We start from the raw sequence: 20,620 nt of genomic DNA, 5'->3' as shown, positions 1-20,620 counted from the left end.
AACAAATCTCACTCAGCACTTTCTTTGGGATTTGTTTGAAATTCAAAGTAATCTTTTGTTTGAACTGATTCATGTTTACAGTCATAAGAACTGAACTGACGTTGATGACAGTGAGAAGCTCGAGGGAGAACATAAAAGGGTTTCAGTGATCTGTGGTCGAGGAAGCAAAGTGATGCATTATAAATGTCCGCAAAATGTACTGGTCAAAAGCTGGCTGCTCATTATTCACAACAATGACCTTCTGTACTTGCTGTAAGATGGTAAATGGTCTGCGATTATATGGTGCTTTTCTACCTTAACAGCACTCAAAGCTCTTTACAGTGTGCCTCATTCACCCAGTGGCTGACGTAAAAGGTGTTTGCCTGAGATTAAGAGTAACTTCAAGTTCAGTTGCTCAAGGTCCCTTTTAGTATGTGGAGGGGACTGAGATCAAACCACCAATCGTGCTGTCAGTGGATGAAACCACTATACCACCTGAGCCAGTGCCGTCATGTGTTGTATTGTTATGCAGAGGCAGCATCTGAGTGTTGCAGCTGGTTGAGGTGGAACTGATTTTAATGTTGGCTGGTTTAGTCTGTAACCATGTATCTTATTTTCTGAGCACTCTGTGCCCTTCTTAATCTGTAAATAAAGTAGTGACTAAAGCTGCCAGATAAATTTGTGAAATAAAAAGTAAAACATTTCTTACACCACTGCTAGGAATGAGTCTATGAGAGGCAAAAAACACACAAGTACACGATCAGACAGGTTACAAAACACTATTCCACTTTAGTCAGACTTATTTGAAATAGAAAATGAAAGGAAACCAACTATAAAGTTACCACTCAAGCTGTGAATTGTAAATCTTTACACAGCTCAACAACCTCCTCTTGGTTTATTTTCAGTATCTAACTACATCCCCGAGCTGTCTGTTATGCAATGTTTAGTTTGGGATGAGACATATTTAATTCGGTCCACCCTGCGAGTTCTACCCACAGTGTTTTGCAAGTGCACCAGTTGTCAATATACTCATAGTCTATTAGCTATAACATGCTGTCAGTGTTGACCTTTAAAGTTGGGCAGTCACTGTGCAAGTTTTTGTGAACATTTATGGTATATAATTGACACTACACGTTTTAATCGGCTTTCCTGAAGCCAGAACCTGCGGTACGTGAGAATGGACTGGCCGTCGTGTGGACCACAAACTGAACTCATGTTTATCAAACCATGGTTCCAATAAAGTTTATTCATATTACATACGATAGGTGCATTTTGTTGAGAAAAAGTCACTGTTGCTTTATACAGTTTTAAAGCTAAAACTGCACTGCTGGCTTTGTGTTGCACTTGTCTTTGTTTTGCAGTTGAGAGTAAACAAGTCAGACTCTAACTGCATCATTTGAGTGCCTTGATCATTTTAGTAAGAATTATGGCCAGTTTTACTTTGGATGTTTTAGGTTTTTAAGTACAAATGACAACAGTATTAATTTATGCAATTTTCTTGTTTTCTTCTGTCCCAAAAACCTACTAAACTGTGACTCCAAAGCTGTGAATTTCGTGTTTTTACAAATTTGCTTAATTAGGCAGGAATGTATTCCCGTGAGCTTGTACAGACAGAGATAACGTATGCCAGCTCGATGTCTGTCAGACGATTTATTGTAATGATACTGAGAAACCAGATAAGACACTTGAGGCACAGCAGTCTTTTTCGTGCGGTTAGACCAAAACCGCAGACGTGTGTCACAGAAGAACTCATTAAACCACAGATGTGTGTCTGTGCTGTTTTAGCTAGTTCTGACGGTGTTCTTGCTATTTTTTATAGTCTCTGTGTGTGAGGCGATTGCTTCACAGTACAACAGACAATCAGTGACCAAATCCAACCCCTCTCATCGGCTCTTACCACGGATTATTTCTGCGCCGCTCACATGATCCCATGAGAACTGTACATGGGTTTAGCAACCTGGACAGTAGTGATGTCAGTCCACTCTGCCTGTTCCCCTCCTGTTTTCCTGTTTGTCAGGCTACTACGAGTGAAGCACATGGTGACTTGTTTTCACTCCATGTGTTTCCTGTTCTCTTCCCAGCAGCCGAGAGGATGAAGGGGAGGAATCCTGGCAGTTTGTGGAATTTGTAGCAACAGCGGAATCAGCAGCACTGGCAACCTCTTTAGCTCCTGTTTGACACCTCCGTCTGCAGTGGAGCTCAACATGAGTTAGAAGGCATCGCAGAGCATCGCCACAGCTGCCTTCCCCGCCATCTGGAGCACCGTGTCTGGAGACGGCAGCATCACTTGCCCTGCTTCATGAGCCAGCAGGATGCGGCTGAGGTCCTCGCACTCTCCGAGCGCCTCCTCATAGCTTCACACAAGGGACAAGCTGACAATGTGGTCCAGCTTATCAACAAAGGCGCAAAGGTAGCAGTGACCAAGGTGAGTGAGTGGACAGTTGGTGCTTGTGACAACTATTGAACATGCACTTTGTCCATAATTAGTCTTTTTGCCAAACTAATGATTATTATTTTTTATTATTGGCTGATTATTTTCCTGGCAAATTATCCTCACAGTTTTCTAAAGCACACTGTTACATCTGCAATTGGCTGGTTTTTGATCAGTGTCCCAAAGGTGTATAATTTGCAAATATTTTGGACAAAAAAAAGCATCACATTTGGAGATGCTAGCAATGTGGCTTTTAGCATTTAGTCTGGTTTGGTCATCAGGCGGAAATTTCAGTTTGCACTATATGTTATGGCTGCTGGTATCGTTGTAGACTTTTGTTGCTTGAAAAATGACTTAAAAATGTGGACAGATTATTAAAATAATTGCAGATTCATTATTAGACTATTCATTTCTTGCTAAATTGGACCTAAACAGAGTATGTTAATAACTACTGGCTGAATTTGCTGTTGGAAACCAACTTCTTGTCCATCTGTGCTCAACAGATGGAACAGATGGAATACTTTCTTCAAACCAACTCTGCTAAGTTTGTGCATTTCATTTAGTTCATTTAAGCTGATGTGAAAACCAAGACACACTTTTTAAGTAGATTCAATCTGCATATTTATACTATTTCTTTCTGCTCCAGTTTGAGGGGTGTGGTCTAAGGACAGTAGATGTATTTTCCCTGATATATCAGCGAGTCAAATGCGTGGAAATACAGCGACCTCACAGTACCTTTCTGACAGTTCTATATTGTCATGTTACTTCCTGTAGTTGCAGTCTTAACTAATAGTTACTTATTTCTTTCATCTCTTTTTGACACATGAAGGGTTAAATAAAGGTACAAGGGTTACTTGTCAAATGTTCAGGGGCGTTCTGCTCAACCATTCCTGATTTGCTTGAAACTTTTTTTTTTAACATCCAAAACAATATATATTTTAAATAGCATCTTATATCTATTTCTAAGAAAATAATCAGAGACCCATAGTCACAGACTATTTGAGCTACTCATCCAATTTTGCAGATTCTGATTCAGTGTCATGATGAGAAATAACTGGAAATATCAGACTTTCATCTGTAACAATTCCTGAGATATTGAGGCTCAATCAAAGATTAGATGACTTATATGGCAAATCAGTGCTGCGTGACTCCATATAGTAATAATACTGGGGGATAGTTAGTTTATAGTAAGTAAATGTGCATGTGGATAGAACCAGAGCCAAAAAGCAGCAATGGATCATATCCTCCCTCAGTCAGAACCATCTAAAGTGAACTACAGTGAAAGCAACCAAACAGGGAAATGTGATAGGTGCTGAAAGCTCAGCTGTGGCCAAAATTTCTTGTCCAACAGGCTTGTCGCACAGCAGCTCATTTTCCTGGGTCACTCGGTTCTTTTGGAAACAAACTGACCTCCAGTGACTTGCTGCTGACTTGCTGATCGTGTTCCTCAAAGTAGTCAGAGGGTCAGAACCAACTGGTTGGCCCAATTCAACTCGCTGTCTTTATCTTTCCTGTGGCCTCTACGTCTGTTTCTTCTGGGTGTCATTTTACGTCCATTGTGTCTCTGATTGTGTGAGTCATGGATGTGGCCCAGTGAAAATACGAGGGACAGTTAATCTCTAGTTGATTTTTTTTTTTTTTTTAGGGGAGACTTTATCATTTTTGTCAGTCAGAAATGCTAGTTAAGTAAATAGAGCGACATGTTTGGCCTGTGGGTTATCTGCATCTCCTAAATCAATTATTCAACCCCATTCACGTGCTTTGAGGTAGACAGACCATCCCTGCAGGGCTCCGCACTAACTTTTCCAGTAGTTGGACTACCGCTGTGTACTGAAAATTTTACGAGCACAGAGTTTTGGAGGCCCACTTAAATCAACAGCCGAGATAACACTTTTATATTGTTTCCATCTTAACTGTATTACAGGTAAATACTTCAGAAATAAAAAGTTATTGCACAGAAATTAAAATTTGCCATTTTGTTTTAAAGAAAAAAGTCACAGTGAAGTGAAGTAGAACTTCAAGAAAAAAGTTTGAGGTGCTTCGATGCCATCAGTGCATCTGTCTCTGCATAGTTTATGCCGCATACTCTTGTTGTGCTTTATGTGTGTTTCATGTTCCTGCAAATTTAGTTTTCTCCGTAAATGTTGGGCAACTCTAAGGACAGCACATACAATACAAGGTGTTCCTTTCTTTTCAAAATCTCAGCGATAGAAACTGCATGAGCCAGTCCTGTTCGTAAGAGTCTCTCTTTGCTTTTTCAATACAAGATCAACAGCTGAATTGTCCTCATCAGAGATTTGGGACTGTAATGGCTCAGGAGGGTCTGAATGATAGTTAATTGTTTATTACTAAAGGGTGAAGTGAAAATTAACTTGACACATATCGGACAAAAGCAGATGACATCCTGTGTGAGAATTGTTCCCATCCCTAATTGTCATGATGACATGAGAATCGTGTTAACTCCCTTTCCGTCTCTCTTTGTCACACACCACTTTTCACTCCCTCCTGATGAATGGCAATTTAAAAATAAATAAATAAATAAAAGAGCCCATTTTTAAGTCACACATATGCTTCTAGTTATACAACTTAGTAGCACTGTCTTAAAAATGTGCTCTCATCCTATTGGTGAAATAAGCACTTGCCTGGGACTAACAGAAGGATATGCAAATCTTTATGTTGTCTCTTATATTTATTTATTTATTTATTGTTTGTGATCAATATACCTTTTCTTTTTTTTTTTACTGTAAACATAAGCTTGCCAGTGCTCTCTGGTGGGCAAACTATGTAATGGAGAGACTGTTTCTAAAGATAAGATAAACTTTATTGATCCTCATGCTGGGGAAATTCACATGTTCCAGCAGCAGCCATGAAGCACAGAAGGAAACAAAAAAGAACTACAAAAAGACAACAAGGATAATAATAAGGATATAATAAGGACTATGTTCACCTTTCATTTGGATAATGCACCTCAAACCTAATCATAATATCTACTAATATCAGAACTGTAGTACCTTGCAACAATATAAAGTACATGATTCTCAATGCCAAACAAATCAGTAAAACAAAATAATATACATATACACAACATTATATTTGTGCAGACTAAATAGTAATAACAGTAGCTACTGATTGCAGCAAGAATAGCAGTAATAATATGAGATCTGAATGTTTCTATGAAATGTTGTTTATGAAACGATTGAAACACTCTCACGTTAAATTCTGTGTACAGATCTGAATGTCTTGGAGCTGCTTACATAAGTTTGAGGTGCTTGAAGTGTTTCCTCCTTTTATTTTAAGTGTCCAGTGACACACTTTTAAGGTTTAAGGTTTCTATAATTTGATCACCTTACTCAAAGGTAAAATATTTCCCTACTCTACTGTTGGTATATGTTTTTTTTAGCCATAGGTCTCAGCAGACCTGTTTCTGCAGCTGCACTTGCAGACACCTTTCCTGTGTTGTTATTATTGTCATGTATCTCCGTCACATACAGCTTCTATTGTATTTTTAGTAAATACAGAAAAACTAACTTCATGTTTTTAGAATTTCGACATTGACTTAGAACTGATGAATTGTTTCCTGTGACGTTATTAATCTGCAGTTAGCTAATATATGGCCTGGCTGATTTATGAATCCAGCTCTGCTTTCAACTGCAACTCACAGTCCTTATCAGTGGATGACGTTTATGGCTTGTAACTTTAGGCACCAGAACAAAAACTCAAATTCCTTGAAAAAACCTCATGCTCTAGACCTCCCTTAAGATTTTGACTGCTTGGATTCACTGTTAAATGACTGCACTGTAAGATCCTTGTACTGTTAGTGTTGAGCATGTAAGTTCACTCTAAAAATCTAAATGCAAAACAGTTTCATCAGCTGAGAATGAGTCTAGCCTGATTCAGATAAGTGTTAACTGATAATTGCAGATACTGAATAAGCCTCACTAGAAGCTGGCAGCTCTCAGTTGTATGTGCCCATATGTTTAACAGTATCACAGCTGAGCTGCTGCGTGTCCAGATGGATTACAATGACACAGCTTTCAGTCCATGACACAAATACAAATACACTGACAGCCAGAGCTGCTCACAGAGTCCTCTGAGGCTTTGTTGCATTCTGTGCATATTTCTACCTTCACATCTCCTGTAAGCACCGCAAGGTTCAAAGATCATTTACCAATACTCAGGATGTGATGTAACACCCCTTTGTGCCAGTTGGGGCCAATGCTCAACTTGAACATTGACCTGGATGTTTATGAGCTGCAGTGAGAACAGGCAGGAAACCCTTTAATGCTGATGGGTGGGATATTAGTGCTGCGTATCTAACCTTGTTCTCTGTGGCACCAAGCAGCAAACAGCTGGAACTGAACCTCTGGTCAGATTCAGAATCACAATTAAGTCTTTGTTCAGATATTAAAAGCAGAATTTTGCCAAAAAGTTTTAGTAAAGATTTTGTGCAACTGCACGACATTGAACGCCTGACAATGTCTGTGTCATCCGTTAAAACGTGAATGAATAAAAAAGCCCAAACAAAACAAACAAACAAACAAAAAAAAAAAACACAGACAAAGGTGCTCTAAGTGTATTCTGTAAGCAGTTACGATCACGCTCTCTATTCCTTCACATATGCATTTTGTTTTCAGACGGAAACTAAAACAGACTCCTTCCATTGCTGATTTTGCAATTTGAAATGAGAAATGTTGCTTGCAGATTTTCTCAGCTCTAATCAGCTAATTTTTATTGCCTTCAAAGGCTCGTTGGAAACTCACTATTATTGACTTAAAAAAAATAAAACATTTAAAAAGGTGCAAAATATACTTTTTTTGGGCCATTTACATCACCCTGTGCTTAAAAGACTGAGGGTAAACCACATATCCAAAAAGTCAGCATCCTCAGAGGTTGAAGTTCGTTCTTATGTGCAACATGGACATGAAAATAATAATAATAATAATAATAATAATAATAATAATAGCAATAATAATAATAATAATAATAGTTTCTGTATAGTCAGTCCTAGTAGTACAATGCAGTGTTTTAAGAAAAAAACACCAGTTATATTCTTGTAACATTACAGTGTTTAGATGCTCATAGTAGTGAAACATGCTTGGACCACAGAGGTTAGATTTGTTCTTTTCAATTCAATTCAATTCAATTTTATTTGTTTTATTTTCAGACTGTGTTAATTTTAAAAGAGAAAGGCTTTAAAAAATAAGACTACTTTTTAGCTCTCTCAGATAGCTTGGGTGGGGTTAATGGAGTGTAAACCTCCCTACATAGAAAACTAGTTGTTTTCTTGCAGACAGTTAGATGAGAAGGTCCTTCCTCAGTATGAGTCCCATATCTGCACTTAAAATGAAAGGCTATTTCTTGACTGGGACTTTGACTCCTGGTGTTCTGTCATCACAGTGACTTCAGCAGACAACCAGGGCAAAAATCAGGTCATTCCAGAGACTAGTGGTCCTGACTCCAAAGGCTCGGTGTCCTCAACCTAGAATCCATTAACTGACCTCATTAAGGGTTAGCATACCAGCGGTATAATTAGAGGCAAATCTAATATGTGCATTAGAAGTAAACATAAAAATGTTAAAATCTATCATAAAACCTAACTTTTACTGCATTTTTGTAAGTAGCCTTGTTGCACCAAGTTCACTTTTTTTTTTTTTTTTTTAAACAATCTGTATACGTGTGACTGAAAGGTAACCTTTGTTCTTTCATACTAATTTGAACCCACATATGTTAAACCTGTATTTCCATCCTTTTTATCTTTACAGCTGGCAGTGTAATCCAACTGATGAGACCCAGACACTGTAATAACAAGTCTGTTGTGCTGCTTGTTTCCTGGATTAAGGAAATTAGTTTAACATCTGATGTTTAGAAGATCACACATCATTGCTGTAACCATAAATTTAAAAATATTCTCTATGTCAACAACCTAAAAAAAAAAACACCACTGCCATTGCTGAATACTATTCATGTGTGTGGGTACTAGATATTTTTGTTGTGTATCATGTGCTTTGTGTTTTCTGTTTTGGCACGGCAAACCAATTTTCCAAAGAAACATGGACACATGGCATTACATTATGAGAACTACAACAATAATACATGTGCCGCTGTACACTGATGATTGTGTTTTGAACAGCTGTATTTGAATATTTTGGCAAGGTGCCATTATGAGAGCTTAATCCAGGATAAAGGAGGCAGAATTTTATATGAAACATTCCTCTGCTCAGGAAGAAGGAATGCAGCGATAGTATTTTTTGGAAAGCTAATATGTTGAATGGGTTCAGACTAAAAGAGAAAAACGTCGAACAGATGAAAAGAAAAGAAGGAAATAATAATAGAGGATTAGCTACAGTTGATAATGACAAGGAAGAACATGGAAGGATGAAGAGAGTAAGGAGATGATGGGTTGGTATCCGTTCCCCCCAAACCAGCTGAAAACTGACCACACTGACAGTCAGGAAATCTTAAACCTTATTTGAAAATTTATTAGGAGCAAATCAAAACAAAACACAATGTGAGCGAGTCATAAAACAATTTCAGCTATCATTTTTAGTTACACATGGTTCATTCTTAATCTTGTAGTGATGCTTACTAGCTTTTCCTGGAACTTTGAACTGCATCTCATGGTCTTCATCTGCTAATTAAGACTGTAAGGTGTGTGGAAGCTCTAGAAAATGCTAGTAAGTAGACCTTGAGATTTGATTTTCTATCAAATATATACATTTGTATCAAATTGCATTATTTGTCAGGAAAAATGGCAATTGATATTTTCCCCACATCATTCGGTCCTTTGTGAGACATTGGTATTTACTTGCTTTTACTAGAATTTAGGAACTTTGTACCATCAAGTATGAAGTATCGGAGCCTTTAGAAAAATTTTGCATGTGTACATGAACTTTTTTTAAAGTGGGAAATTGGTAATTAAGATAACTCTGATGTTACATAGTAGTTAATGTGAGGTCAACAAACTACATGTGCCAGTAAGAATAATAAAGGTATAAGTTGTCTTGCCTAACAGGTTTAACAATAATAGTTTAGTGTCAATCAAGCATTGGATTTGCATGCTTACAAAATACTGAGAAGAGGACTAGTCAGGCAGAATAAGTAGAAACACCTGTATAGGTGAGCAACAGATGTTTACGGCTTACACCTCTGTCCACTTTTCAGCTATACAGACAATCTGTAAATAAACCGATAGCGTCCCTGGTTGACTAATAGAGACAAAAAGCAACATTTTGATGTAATTACAGGTAAGAAATATACACAATTGTATTACCTCTACTGGATGTGCACATACAGTTTAATTTTTACATTGGCTTGACCTTGATTATATTGCCTTGTGCAGAATAACTGTTTCAATTAGAGTTTAGTGTATTAAGTAAACCATTGGATGACCAATGATCAATGAATGCCATTGCCCCCAGCTTTTATATACAGTGCATTGTCTAATATACTATATTTTGGGGTATACTTTTAATCTATCAGTCAATATTAACTGCTCCCAAACAACATATCTCATATCAAACTGTTTATTACAGAATGTGTCCATCAGAGAGCACAGACAATTAAATTTATGTCCTGTAAAATGTTCCTCTCATTACATAGAGTACATATCTGGTGTAACTGGTAACTCTGACATGGTAGAGTTTGTCACAGCTCTGATAGTATTTTTAGCCATCTCACTTACAAAATAAAGGAGGAAAAAGATGTTTCTCAAAAATCAAGTTTAAATATTCAAATTGATGACCGTAACATAAGCATGTAGTAATGTAGGTATATCTAGAAGTGTCCTGTGTATCTGTATTGAGGAGTTTTAATAAAAGAAAACCTTCACAGGTAAGAAAAAAAAAAACATCTGAAAGCAGGAGGTCCTTCAGTTTCACTGCCCTACTGCAGTGAGATCAAACAGATCTTTTAATGCGTATTTTCACATTTCAAAGAATTTACTTGATAGTTTCCTCAACATAAACCAACACAACAGTAAGATGTAACACCCGTGCACAATCTGCCACTGAAAACCAACCCACATCTCCACAAACACACCCTCACTCAGTCAGTGTGGATGCAGCAGAGGCTCCTTGTTGGCCCGAAGCCTGCTGTTTACCTGAGCTCGGCCGGTGGCATCCTTCCAGCCAGGCCCACTGTAATTCAATCTGCAGACCACATGAATGCAGAGCCGAGCCGCACCCAAACAAAGCAAGAACCTGCAAACGCCAAGAGAATACCTGCAGTGTAATGCAGCTTGTGCTGTTGTGTGGGAATACACACACATCTGTAATTAAACTGTATTTACTCAGCGTAATTACAGATTAACAGATCATCAGGTGTTTGAAGTTTGAATGGTTGCCTCCTTGCTGACATCCTGCTCTGTCATTCTTCCTAATGCAGTTAACCAAAGACCATTATGTTGGATGTAATATTCAGGATGTCTGCATGTGTTCAGAGCTTTTACCTTAATCCTCCAAGTGAATATTTTTCAAATATCACCTGGCTCCTGAAAGAAGGAATATCCCGCTGTTGATTTTAATTTTGTCATTTCATGCTTCATGGTAAAGCACAGAGCATGACTGCCTTCCTTTACCACAGCAGGATAAAATGTCATTTTACAAAAAAAAGATATTTTCTCACTTAAGGGTTTGGGTTTTATTTACTCAAGCAGGGTTTCCCCCCAGGAAATTGGTTAGCTGAGGTGTTAAGCCACCGCATCCTGACACATTTACCCTGTGATAAATTTGACATGTACCAGTAGGTGCTTCAAAAAGTACTTGTTAAATTTGTGGCCTTTGCTGTGTGAATAAGTGCCTCTGCTGTTTTTCCCTAACAGTTCCATTTGTGAGCAGTGGTAGTCTTTGGTTAAGGGCTGCTGCTCATTCAGAGTGAGATCCTGGTCCTTTTTCCTGCAAGACACAGTAACCACATGTGCATTAGTGCTCCTGTCAACATAGCTGTAGGGAAAATATTTTAAAGCCTAAGTAATGCTGCAATGAATGAGAAGTCATTCACAGGAATTAATCATGGTTTTCATGTGGCTGTGAATGTTGTTGTGATGCAGCTCTGACCTTTAACCTTTGGAAGCCATCTATTAACTAAATCCAGGGCTTGAGATAGAGCATGTAGGGTAGCAACAATCAGGATGGCATCAAGCATTTGTTTTTATGCATAAACAATGTCCAGATTATTTTATTAATTGATCATTTTGACTATAAAATGCCAGAAAATGGCAAAAAATGTCCATCATAATTTCAAATTGTATTGTCTAACACTCAAAAATCTAAAGATAAATAATTTTGTATGTTTAAAACAGGAAAACCACATCCTTACATTAGAGAAGGTGAAATCTGAGCTTACTGAGCCTACTGGCAAGTGAAAAATTACTTTACTGCATCTTTAGGGCCTGTCACACACTGAAATTATAGCATCGGGCTGCACGATGGCTTGGTGGTTTGCACTGTTGCTTTGCAGCTAGAAGATCCTCAGTCGGCATCCCGGTTGGGCCGCCTGGGATCTTTCTGCGTAGAGTTTACATGTTCTCCCTGTGCAGCGTGGGTTTTCTCCGGGTTCTCCGGCTTCCTCCCATACTCAAACAAAAAAAGAAACAAACAAAAAAAACACATGCTGAGGTTAATTAGTGATTCTAAATTTACAAAAATTGAGAAGTTGTAGCATCAAGCTCAGTACAGGGGACAATAATATAATTGTGTTTTTGAAGCTCATCGCATTCAAGAATTACTTATCTGCTGTATCTAATCACTCTAGATATTTCTGTCAGCAGTTTATATACACTTTGGTGTTTTTGCAGAAAAAATTATTTCCAATAAATTTTAGTGATAGCCAACATCTTAAGAAAATCTCAAACATGAGCAAATGTACTAAAAACTGAAACCATCCGCATGGCTAGAGACCACTAGAGGAAAAAGTAAATATGCGTTTGTTTTGGGCGAATGTGGTGAACTATCCTTCCCAAAGTTAAGTAACCTCTGTGCTTCACTGCCCGCCCACTGCTTCTTATATTGGCAGGATGCATGATTTAGAGTTTATCCTCCACTCGGATCACATGAACAGCTGTGCAGATTGTGCACTATTCTCTTAAAGCGTGGATTAAGGACTTGTTTGTTTTCAGTCGACTCATTACTGAGATGGATCGTATTCTGTAGCAGATTGTCTTCAGCCGTGCCACCAGATGAGTTACTTACACGGCAGCAATGTCTGACTCGGTGGACTCTACATGTGGGATAGCAGAGGTGGGCTTTCCCAGTTGATTTTCTCGTTTCTCCAGGGGAGTTTTTGCATTTGTGTTGCGTGCACTCTGGTGTTTTGCTCACTGGACTGTGTTGTGTGTTTGTGTTTTGTGCTTACAGTATGGCAGAAGCCCCCTGCACTTGGCTGCCTACAAAGGCCACATTGAGGTTGTGCGTATCCTCCTCAAAGCCGGCTGTGACCTGGACATCCAAGATGATGTGAGTAGACTCATCTGTCTGTTGGCTGCGTCGGACATGTTTCCTCCTTTCATCCACTTCCAGCTCACTCTGCAATCCTGACCGATGGTTGCCAGCGTCCGCTTCTCTTTTGGCTTTGAGATTCTGTTAAGTTGAAATAACCTTTTTAACTTTAAATGATTTGTATTTAACACAAACATAACTGTAGCCTGATGGCCCCCAGTGGCCTCGAGTGGGACTCGCTGGACTGCCCACTTGTGGGTCTGCCTGCAGGGTGCGAGTCCCTCTTCCCCACAGATAGCGATAACCCCGATCTCTGGCACTGCCAAATTCACTCTCTGTGGTCAATGAGCTCTGCAACAGGCTGCAGTACGTCCTCCAGAACTGGGGGGAGCAGACTGAGGAAGGAGGAGGAGGGGAGAAGACAGTGGAGGAGGGCTGGGAAAGAGCCTGGAGGATCAGGGAGAGTGAAGGAGGTTAGCCAAACCTGCTCCTACAGAGTCAACGGAAATCTGTCCCCCCCATCCTTCCTTCCCTGAACAAACTCCAGTCCTCCACCGCTGCTGCTGCTGCTGCTGCTGCTGCTGCGCTCGGCTTGGCTCAGTTCTTATCTGGCTTTGAATGACCCTTCTTCTCCCTCCTGTTTCTCATCTCATCTCACGGAAACCATTGCTGCTTCCTCCAGTGCTCTCATGTCTAACCTGTGCTACTCACCGCTAATCTGCTCTGTGTGCAGGCATGTCATTTATGGCTGAGCATAAATAAGAGCTGAATCTCTTCTCTGTGCGCTCGCTGCTTTAGTTACGCTGATATGACCCACAGTGAACTCGGAGATTAACTGCTGTGGTTGTAACATATTAACATCGTAACCGCTGTAGTCTTAAGTAACTTGGTTGAGCTTGGGAATACTTACAAAACAGTCGACGTTTAAAGGAATAGTTTGTTTTTTTGGAATTTTGCACTATTTTTAGTATTTGTAAGATCATTTTAACTTAGTTCTATTACTGATATCTTTGGGATGAAGTGTTATTCAAATCAGTGGTAGGAAAACACACCTTCTGCTGCACAGAGTGTTCTGTATTTCATACTGTGTCTCTTATTAACAGTGTTCTGTGACCTTATCCTTTGGATCCACTGTTTTCGCAAATGGTGCTGCTGGATGCATAATATTTAGTTGTTAATTTTAAATGAGAGACACTATAAATTGTTAAAGTTGCAAGTCTTTTCTTTTTAGTCCCCTGAATGTACGTTATAAACCTAGAATGATTTCACTTGCCATACCTTCTAAACTGAAGGTTGAGAAATAAGATGGAAATCAAAAAACAATTTATGGTTTGGGGGGGACGAACATTCTCACACTAGTTCGTGACAAACCACTACGTATGCATCCATACAGAACTTCATCAAGCCACAGCATAGATTTCCAGTTTTGGTTGATGTGTGCAGGTTTACGGCTTTGTACAAACAAAAGCTGTTGTTTATAATGAGACTGTTCGAGCACTTAACTCCCACCCAAAACCACAAGTTACTATTTTTTTTTTTTTTTTACAGTTTTGTATACAGACTTAAAAAATGATGTGTTAATCTGTGAGCTTTAGAGATCTCATGTTTTTGATCTTAGACTAGCCACATCCTGACTCTGTAATTGATGCACAGAAAGGAGAAAGCATTCCCCAACAGGTTAAACAGAGAAATCTAAGTCAATTAAATCAATTTTGACATGCAGACCAGCGATCCATGTGCGAAAACAAACATCAGTCATATCTTTGAACTCCTTGCTGACATATAAAACACATCCATTAATCCATCCATCCATGTGTTTCTTTTACTCACAGTGAGCAGGAATAAAACCAGAATCCCACCAAACCACACTTTTCCTCAAAGAGAGCGTGTCACCTCTGGTTAATGAAAATCTTGTATCTCCATGTCAGATTTTTTAACAGCAAAATAAATTTAAATTTGAAAAAAATACGCTTTTGTGAAGCGTTTTGTGAATCTTTCTTGCATTAAAATGATTCCAGAACAATGTAATGCAACAACATAATGAAATATCGAAGTGGGGCTCCAAGATTTTCACTTGATGGAGTAGATATTCCTGTGAATCTATGCTGCTTCTTGTCATGTTCATCATTGTTTTGTTGTCGTCGTGTATCCCAGTCAGTGCTGCGTGTTTGTGTGCCTGTTGGCAGGGGGAGCAGACGGCTTTACACCGGGCTGCCGTGGTGGGAAACGGTGACGTTATCAGCGCTCTCATCCAGGAAGGTTGCGCACTGGACAGGCAGGACAAGGTGAAAGTCAAAAGACACACAGCACACATACACAAGGGCTGATTGGACCTCTGTCAGGGTCAGTCAGGGAAACACGGGGAATTTTAAGGCCATCATAATGACTGCATTAAAGCATCTGATAGAAACCAGTGGGTCTGTAATCTGCTTAACCTCATTGCCCCATAAAAAGTAGAGTAACGTATTTACAGCCACAGTGAAAACAGAACCAACTGATTCACAAACTTGGAACAATAGAGACCGCTGCCATACACGCATATTTAATGTTGTTTTTGTTGTATTTTATGTTAAAAGTGTTTGCATGCTGAAATGCAGTGCATTAGTAGTGTGTTTTAGTGGATACTTAATGGTGTGTTAGGGAGTGTATAAAAATAATCCAGCCAGTAATACCGTGGCAGATTTAATAAAGCCCTTTTCCCCCATAACTTTTTTACAGTTGCTCACATACAAACGGTTGCTGTTTCTACATAACTATATCCCAACATCCTGTTTATAAGTAGGAAATACACTAAACCAAAGAATTAAAGACTTAAAATCCTACTGAAGACTGGAAAATTTGGAGAATGACTGCGGAAGTGTGTACTAGCTCTGCAGATGCACAGTTGTTTGAAGCAACAGCATTTGTGTATTTTTTAAAATTTTTATTTGTTTATTTATTTTTATGAGCAATTACTATTTGTAGGTGCAAGGTTTGTACATCTGTGCTCTAATATAGCCAAGCACAAATGCAATGCAACACATCAAACAATGACTGTCTTTGTATCTTTAAAATGTGTTAAATTTAAAGTAGAGCTGCATCATTTAATCAATTAGTTGAGAAGTATTACATTGTTTGCCAATTATTTAGATTTTCGTCAATTAATTCAAATACATTTCTTATTTCAGCTTCTTGAATTTGAATCTTTTTCTTCTTTTCGTGCTCATCGATGGCAGCAAACTGAATACCTTGGATTAACTGAGAAAATATTAGACAGATTAATCGACAATGAAAATAATGGTTAGGTGTAACCCTAATTTAAAGATGGTTTGAGTATTTAGCAAGAATTAATTGCTAGAAAAACCCATACTTTATCTTTAAAGTAAAAAAACCTTAGAGACATTAAAACGTTTTGCCACATTTTGTTCGACCTTAAGTTTTATCAAAATATCAGGTAGTATCAGGTTGTATATTTAGAATTTTATAAAGAGACCAAATGCATTGTAGCTTATAACCTAAAACCAGGACTTAAATTGAAACAGCTTTATAACCTCTTATTCTGAGACATCTGCAGGATGTCCAAGTGGAAGCCAGTGGAAATAAATTGATTAAAAAGAACACTAGAGCAACAGAGTGCCTTCTCAATGTAATTCTTCACTAAAGATCTATTTTATGGATTATACACAAAACAAAACCATGTCTTAAAAAATGATAGCATGTTAATGTAAAAAAAAAGCCCAGACACATTACTGGAAAAAATAAATAAATAAATAAAATAAAACAAAATTATGTATGTATGTATGTATGTATGTATGTATGTATGTATGTATGTATGTATGTATGTATGTATGTCTGTGTATGTGTGTGTGTGTGTGTGTGTGTGTGTGTGTGTGTGTGTTCAGCAATGTGTCTGGGTTTTGTCTTCTGTTCTTTTCATCGCAAATTAAATAAAGCATAATAATGCCCACCCCAGGGATGATTTAGTAGCTTAAATAAAAATGTAATTGATGATTTCACTGTAGATTTTTGAGCCAGTTCCATAAATAGCCTAACTTGACTTCTAGAAGCCATTTTGTTGTAAACAGCTGGATGTGAAATGGTCAGCTGTTCCACAGTGTAGAAAAATGAGCCTATTAGCTTGAGGCACTTTTACATGAATGAGCACTAGCCTCAGTAATATAGTTAGCGAGGTAATTATGTACATATGACGCAGCTTCTGTTCTACCCTGAGGTGTACCAGCAGCTGTGTTATCTTTCTATATCCTCACAACCAACATGATTTCATGAGCTTTTCTTAATCTTCATGAGTTGAAGCATCTCCAACATTTGTGTTTACACAGTGTGTGCTGCATCATTCTTATTCTTGATGCGGCCTTTTGTGTTTTTTATCCTGTCAGGATGGAAACACTGCTCTCCATGAGGTGTCGTGGCATGGCTTCAGTCAGTCTGTCAAACTGCTGGTGAAGGCTGGAGCCAACGTTCACGCCAAAAACAAGGTGATTCTACAGAGAGGTTTCCAGCTTTCTTCCCCTATAAACTTTACTTCTTATGTCATTCAGTGCCTCCTTCACCTTTAAGTGAAAATTACTTCAAAATAAAACAATCACAACAGTCACAAGTCATTTAAAGCAAGATTATGAGACTTTTCAAGTAAAAAATCTAAAACTAAATATTATTTCCCCTGTAAATGAAAAATTTCATTCAATATATTGTCACATATATTTGTTTAATTGACATTACTGAGACATTTCACTGCTGTACTGTATTTTAACATGAACTTTTGGTTGCCTTTATCACAAAGTAAAACAAGAATTAAACTCACATTGATACCTGTGTACTGTTTCCTGCCTGTAGTTCACTTGCTCTCAATCAGATCGAACACAGATGATGTCTTCAAAGGAACTCAGTCAAGTGTTAAAAAAAAGTCAGAAAAGTTTTATAGTCACATTTATGAGGCTGAAAAATTGATGAAATTGGTCATCCAAAGAATTACAAGCCTACTTGCTTCTCCTAGAGTTTTTAACTACATTCAAAATAAAAATTTCAGTACCATTTTAACACTATCCACTCCTGAGGAAATCCCGTCTATTGATAAAGACCTTTAGCTGCATTTGACATCTCTGGAAAAATATGTATTTTATGAGCATAGTGGTTTACATTAGAAACAACGTGACTAATAGATTCTATTCAGACCACACCTGATTTCTCAGAGTAGATGCATATCTGTTTTAAACAGTACAAAAAATTTCAGCTCCATTAAAGGTTTAATTCAGGATTAACTGATTTTTTTTTTTGTTGTTGTTGTTGCATCCCTGTATCTTCGTCAATGCAATGTTTCTACTTTGCTCTTACTGCTTTTTTTCATCCTTTTCTCGTTCATTCTTCCTCTTGTCTCATTCATGTTTCTTTTTCCTTTGTGCCTGCAGTTCCTCATATTTCTTGTTCTATCTTCTTCACCGCCTCCATTCTGTCTACTCTCACGTCCTCTTTGTGTCTCAGTGCAGTTTGCTGCAGTAGCGTGATTGTCACATGAACTGTGCTACCAAAATATCCAAACACTGTGAACCAGCATACAATAACAAAAATACATACATGATTTATGTGACAGCAAAAAAAAAAAACCCTCACCCCAGTAAACACTAAAATATGATGCCTCTGACTCTCTCCTTGTGTTTCCAGGCAGGAAACACAGCTCTCCACCTCGCATGTCAGAACGGTCATGCTCAGAGCTCCAAGGTTCTGCTCCTGGGAGGCTCCAGGCCAGACAGCAAGAACCATGTAAGTTTGCAGAAGGGCTGTGTCAATCAGCTGCCAGAGTTAATGAGACAAAAACAGACACGGTGTCAAGTTAAGACATGAAACATCCTTCTCTTATTGGTTATAAAGATAACATATTTAAAAGCTACACGATCATTTTCAGATAATTGGTAAAACGGGTAAGAATGGTCTAGTTCACATTCACTTTGGCTGTAACACCAGGAACAATGTGGATTCATGTAAACTGCCTCTAGTGAATAATACAGCCATGAAGTCCCCTTGTTAAACTGGTGCCATTAAGCTGCATTATTCATTAATATGATAATGACAGTGCGTCTGGGTGTAAAATGGTGTTGCTTGTAGTGACATTTCAGCAGAAACTTATCAGACTCTGAGTTCAAAGAAGCTGCTCTGAATAGAGAGAATTACAATGTTTCTAGCAACAACAAAAAAAAGAGCACCAAACACCAGATAGACAGTTGGGAATTAGTGGTAAACATAGCATTTATTAGGGCTGCAACTAACAATTATTTAGATTAACAACTAGTTTGTTGATCTAATGTCAGAAAATGGTGAAAATGTAGCTTAGTGTGTCATAAAACCAAAGAGATGTCCTGTAATGTGTTGTTTTATCCACAAGCCAAAGATATTCAATTTACCATCACCAGGGAGGAAAAAGACTTTAAAATTTCCAGTTTAAAAGCTGGAACCAGAGAATTTTGACTTTTTCTTTAAAAAAATACTCCAACCAATTAACAGATTACTAAAGTAGTTTGCAATTAATTAAATAGGTTACAACTAATCAATTAATAGTCGCAGCCTGAGCATTTAGCAGCTAGCGAGGCAGATATTTTCCTCAGGAGCTGGTAGGGACAAAAACAGAGCTTAAAAAAATGTATGTAGATTATTTTTCAGGGGGACACAAACTTTGTTTTTGTCTGCGAAATGTTTACATTGGCAGATCTTGTCTTTCAATATGACAACAGTATATATATCAGATGCTTTTGCAGCTTGCTGTGTTGCCCCCATCTGGCTAAGAAATGACTCAGTGCAGCTTCAGAGGTGCATTCACGACCACTGAATGTTACTGGAGCACCAACATTTTAGACTAAAATACACACTGGCGACTCCTCTCCCATGACCCTCGCGTTTTATTTAAAACTGGAAAGGTTGTATACAGGAAAGCTAACAACCAATAGCCTATGATAGCATTTTAAACAATTATTAAACACTAAATGGCCGTAAGGAGTAATTGTCAGCTCAAATAGCGTTGTCTTCACTTTACCTTTCTGTCCTTTGTGTTGCTTGTGTCCACTTCTGTCTGTGTGTTTCACTTTCATCACAACACACACTAGAGGAAACACACATGGTCAAACAGAGAGCAAAGGAGAGCAACAATCCTGAAATGAAATGAGTGCACATAAAGTCCATCCATCCAGTATCGATACACCGCTTAATCCTCACTAGGGTCACGGGGGGCTGGAGACTATCCCAGCCGACTTAGGGCGACGGCAGGGGACACCCTGGACAGGTCGCCAGTCTATCACAGGGCTACTGCACATAAAGTGGAAAACATAAATAAAATGCCTTTTAAACTATCTTTTAGCTGTTTTGCACTCTCATTTTTGCAGTGCTGTGTGGGAGGGCAGTCTCAGTGTGTTTATAAATGCTGGAAGGATCAACAGTTTTAAAGGGAGCTATACAAGTGCACCAACATAGAACAGAGAAGCTCAAGTTACAACACACACAAAGTGACTTCGTTCTCTGCAAAGGATGCCACCACTCCACTATATCTTTATATAGCATATATAAAATCTGTCACGTTGAACCTTTATATATTAAATTTTCAAAAACAAGTGAGACACTGAACAGTCCAGCTTCTTTGAAGGACTTTCTACTTTTATTGGCTCCAAAGTTTGATGTTTATGGATGTCGCATCGAGTCAGCGAACATAGCAATTACTTCATTTTCTTTCTTCATTCCTTTTCTCGTTCTGCTTCTTTGCAAGCTCGCGGTTCCTTGATGTAAAATGCTGTTTGAA

At 38.3% G+C, this 20,620-nt stretch overlaps 1 protein-coding gene across 1 annotated transcript in view; it reads left to right on the top strand.

Annotated features, from left to right (window-relative positions):
* Positions 1 to 2,184: 2,184 nt before the first annotated feature.
* ankrd6b (ankyrin repeat domain 6b) overlaps positions 2,185 to 20,620 on the top strand; it is a 33,097-nt gene continuing 14,661 nt past the window's right edge. Inside the window, exons 1-5 of the mRNA XM_008287254.1 lie at positions 2,185 to 2,404; positions 12,763 to 12,861; positions 15,030 to 15,128; positions 17,220 to 17,318; positions 18,502 to 18,600. Of these exons, the coding sequence (XP_008285476.1) occupies positions 2,279 to 2,404; positions 12,763 to 12,861; positions 15,030 to 15,128; positions 17,220 to 17,318; positions 18,502 to 18,600 (522 nt within the window). The 5' untranslated portion in view covers positions 2,185 to 2,278. The remainder of the gene's footprint in view (positions 2,405 to 12,762; positions 12,862 to 15,029; positions 15,129 to 17,219; positions 17,319 to 18,501; positions 18,601 to 20,620) is intronic.

Source organism: Stegastes partitus, unplaced genomic scaffold, assembly GCF_000690725.1.
Source record: "Stegastes partitus isolate 25-593 unplaced genomic scaffold, Stegastes_partitus-1.0.2 Scaffold492, whole genome shotgun sequence".
NCBI classification, from domain to species: Eukaryota; Metazoa; Chordata; class Actinopteri; family Pomacentridae; genus Stegastes; species Stegastes partitus.
This window is presented reverse-complemented; position numbering and strand designations above follow the sequence as displayed.